Here is a 3,242-nt window from a genome sequence, read left to right as displayed (position 1 = left end):
TTAACCTGATGTCTTACCCTTTTGGTGCGATGAAACTTGAATCCATCGTCTTACCCTTAACCAACGGTATAATAAACCGAAGTACAACATGATTTATTCTTTGAGTCTTTCAAAACAATCAAAATAATATTCAAACTCATGCTATTAAAATTTTTATACCTTCTTCCATTTAAGAAGTTTTGTATAGCGTCATATTCAACCAATAGTAGTATATGTCTTCGGTTCCTGATAATTGTTAGTGACTGAACACTATTTTATTCTAAATCACAAAATATTTTAGAAAATACATACCTGATTTTATGCATATAATACTTTGATATTCATAACGAGATCAACCGAAATATGAGCTAAAGAAAAACAAGAACTCACTCTCAATTAGATAGAGACTCGTGCTGATAACGTGTTATAAAATCAAGCTCATGGCAATATAAATATAAAGAGAAGAAGACAAGAGAAGTAGATAGAAGAAGAGGAATTTTCTTCTTATTCAAGTATATGCAAGTCTCATTTTTATATCTTACAATAGTGAATGAACAACCCTATTTATAGAGTGAGAAATCACTCCAAAGGTCACCATATTAAGTATCATAATAAATAGATACATTCTTATCCAAAAAGGTTCATGTAACCTAGTGAATATGAATAGTTGTTCATGTACCAACCTTATGGACTATCCACTCATTCAATAAATTTATAACAATTTTATTTATTTTGACTTTTCTCGATTTGATTTTCTTAATTGTATTGATCTTTTTTGCTAAATAGTATTTTATAATGTTAATATATTCGCGCTATATTAATACGATAAAATAATTTAATAAAATATTTTAAATATCGAATCATTAAATCGAAAAAAAAGTGTCACACTAAAATAATTATTTTTTAATTCTTCCCATGCTTGTACCTTGTTCTTATCCTCATCATTATTGGTGCTATACATTATTATTCTTCTTTATAGAATTTCTTTATAAAAAAAAAGATCGATCATAATTCTACTAGTAATATTATATTCATCGATTTGTTCTAGATTTTATAAATAGAAATTCTTGATCACATGCACAAATTTATTGAAGTTATACTAACCACCACTAGAACCTTTAAAATGTATATTTACATGGAAATAAGCAATATAAAATATTAAAAATCAAATCAGATAAAAATTTATTGTGTTAAAATTTGATTATCATATCAAAATTTAAAATATCAAATTGAATATTAAACACTATTCAATCATAATGAATTAATTATCATAGATATAATATATAAACACAATTTTTAATTTAACATTAATTGACATTTATGATTTTTAATTTTGGGTGTACATAAGTAAACACTTAAATTTGAATAAAATTGAGCAAATGAACACATTCGTCTTACCTGACAATTTTGTATCCTACATGACATTCTACGTGTAGTATGCCATGTAGGACACTTGTGTCTACTTATTCAGTTTTATAATAATTTCAGTGTTTATTTGTGTATATACAAAGTTGGAGGGCGTAGTTATTCGTTAACACTAAGTCAAGAGTCATATTTATGTATTGTGTCTTTATTATATATATGAGTAGGATTAATAAATGATTTGAATGTCTCCGTTAACTATATATGTCAATAAATTCATAAATCAGAGTTTAAAAGTGAACGTTATTTTAACTTCTTTATCTGATTTATCTAAAAACTAACATGTAATATTTGACAAATTATGAACCTATTAAGCCTTTTTTTCTCTTTGATACTTAATTACTAAATCGAAGTATTTATTTCATGAAATAATAAAACTTGAATATGAGATATTGAAAAAAATGATATATGTGTATATATAATTTTCGATATATACTTTTTCTTTAACAAATAACCAAAATATTTTTTATTCTTTTTTGGTTCCTAAGAAAACTTATTAATGGCACTAGGAATTCCATGTCAACCATTTTGCACATCACAATAATTATATATATTTTATATATATATATATATATACATATTATTTTTTTATATAAAAAAATTATTAATAGCGCCACACAATAAGAATTAAGAAAACGTAAAGGACCTAAACGACGTCGTATTCATCCAATTCCTTTACTGTTACGAAATCATTTCTCAATTAAAAAATAAATAATTTCGTTCATCTTTACTTATTTATATTTGATTTGATATAATTTTTTAAACACAAATTTATAATATCATTTCTATCGAGTGTAAAAATATAAATTATAATTAATATATTTTAATTAAAAAATAAAATAAATTATAATTTTTAGTATATCGAACAAGTAAAAATAGACTGAGGCAATAATTATAGAAACCTATCCATGGAGGAAGGACTCCAAGAACTTTTAGCCATTGCACTGTAAACACCATTGAAATTTGAAAAAACTTCCCATAAATTCCATTAAAAAAATCATTTTTATATTCATTTTTCTACATATTTCATCATATAGATACACTGATTGTTGTATCTATTAGCTTTTGCTTGTAAGAAACCCTTATACACATTAAAGAATACTAAAAAGATTCAATTTTTATAGCAATCATCACTTCTTTCTTGTTCTAATCCATTCAAGAAGAAGGTTAATCTGTCGTTTTCACTTCTTCTTTTTTTCAAATACCCTTTGTTCAAGACTCTTCCTTTAAGATGGCTTCTGTATCACCCTTATCTCAATCTCAACCCCTTTTGGAGAAACCTCAGTTTTCAGTTTTGAACAAGTTTCAAAGTCAGTTTTTTTCAATACCCTTTTCAAGTTTCACTCAAAGTTGTAATCTTTCTTTGAAAAAATCAAGGATGGTCGTAGTTTCAGCAACAACTGCTGCTGAGAAATCAAATAAGAGGTATCCTGGTGAGGCTAAGGGGTTTGTGGAGGAAATGAGGTTTGTGGCTATGAAGTTGCATACTAAGGACCAGGCTAAGGAAGGGGAAAAAGAGCCTGTAGATCAGCCTTTGGCTAAGTGGGAGCCTAGTGTTGAAGGGTACTTGAAGTTCTTGGTGGATAGCAAATTGGTTTATGATACTTTGGAAAGAATTGTGGAAAAGGCTCCTTTTCCTGAGTGTGAGTTTTTCTTAATTTATGTGCATCTGTTAGTGTTGTAATATGTTGTTTTGTTTGGTTCATGGTATTAACAATTGAATAACTTGACTGATTGGTTCTGCTGTGGGGTGTTTTGTTTGGTTCATGGTATTGACAATTGAACAATTTGACTGATTGGTTCAGCTGTGTGTGTGTGGGGGGGGGGGGTTGGTATTTTAT

The 3,242-nt window shown here is 27.3% G+C and overlaps 1 protein-coding gene across 1 annotated transcript in view; it reads left to right on the top strand.

The window, feature by feature from the left end:
* Positions 1–2,295: 2,295 nt before the first annotated feature.
* Positions 2,296–3,242, top strand: part of LOC107007395 (heme oxygenase 1, chloroplastic) — a 4,158-nt gene continuing 3,211 nt past the window's right edge. Inside the window, exon 1 of the mRNA XM_015206007.2 lies at positions 2,296–3,044. Coding sequence (XP_015061493.1) covers positions 2,633–3,044 — 412 coding nt within the window. The 5' untranslated portion in view covers positions 2,296–2,632. The remainder of the gene's footprint in view (positions 3,045–3,242) is intronic.

The sequence above is a fragment of the Solanum pennellii genome, chromosome 12 (genome assembly GCF_001406875.1).
Source record: "Solanum pennellii chromosome 12, SPENNV200".
Taxonomy (NCBI): Eukaryota; Viridiplantae; Streptophyta; class Magnoliopsida; order Solanales; family Solanaceae; genus Solanum; species Solanum pennellii.
This window is presented reverse-complemented; position numbering and strand designations above follow the sequence as displayed.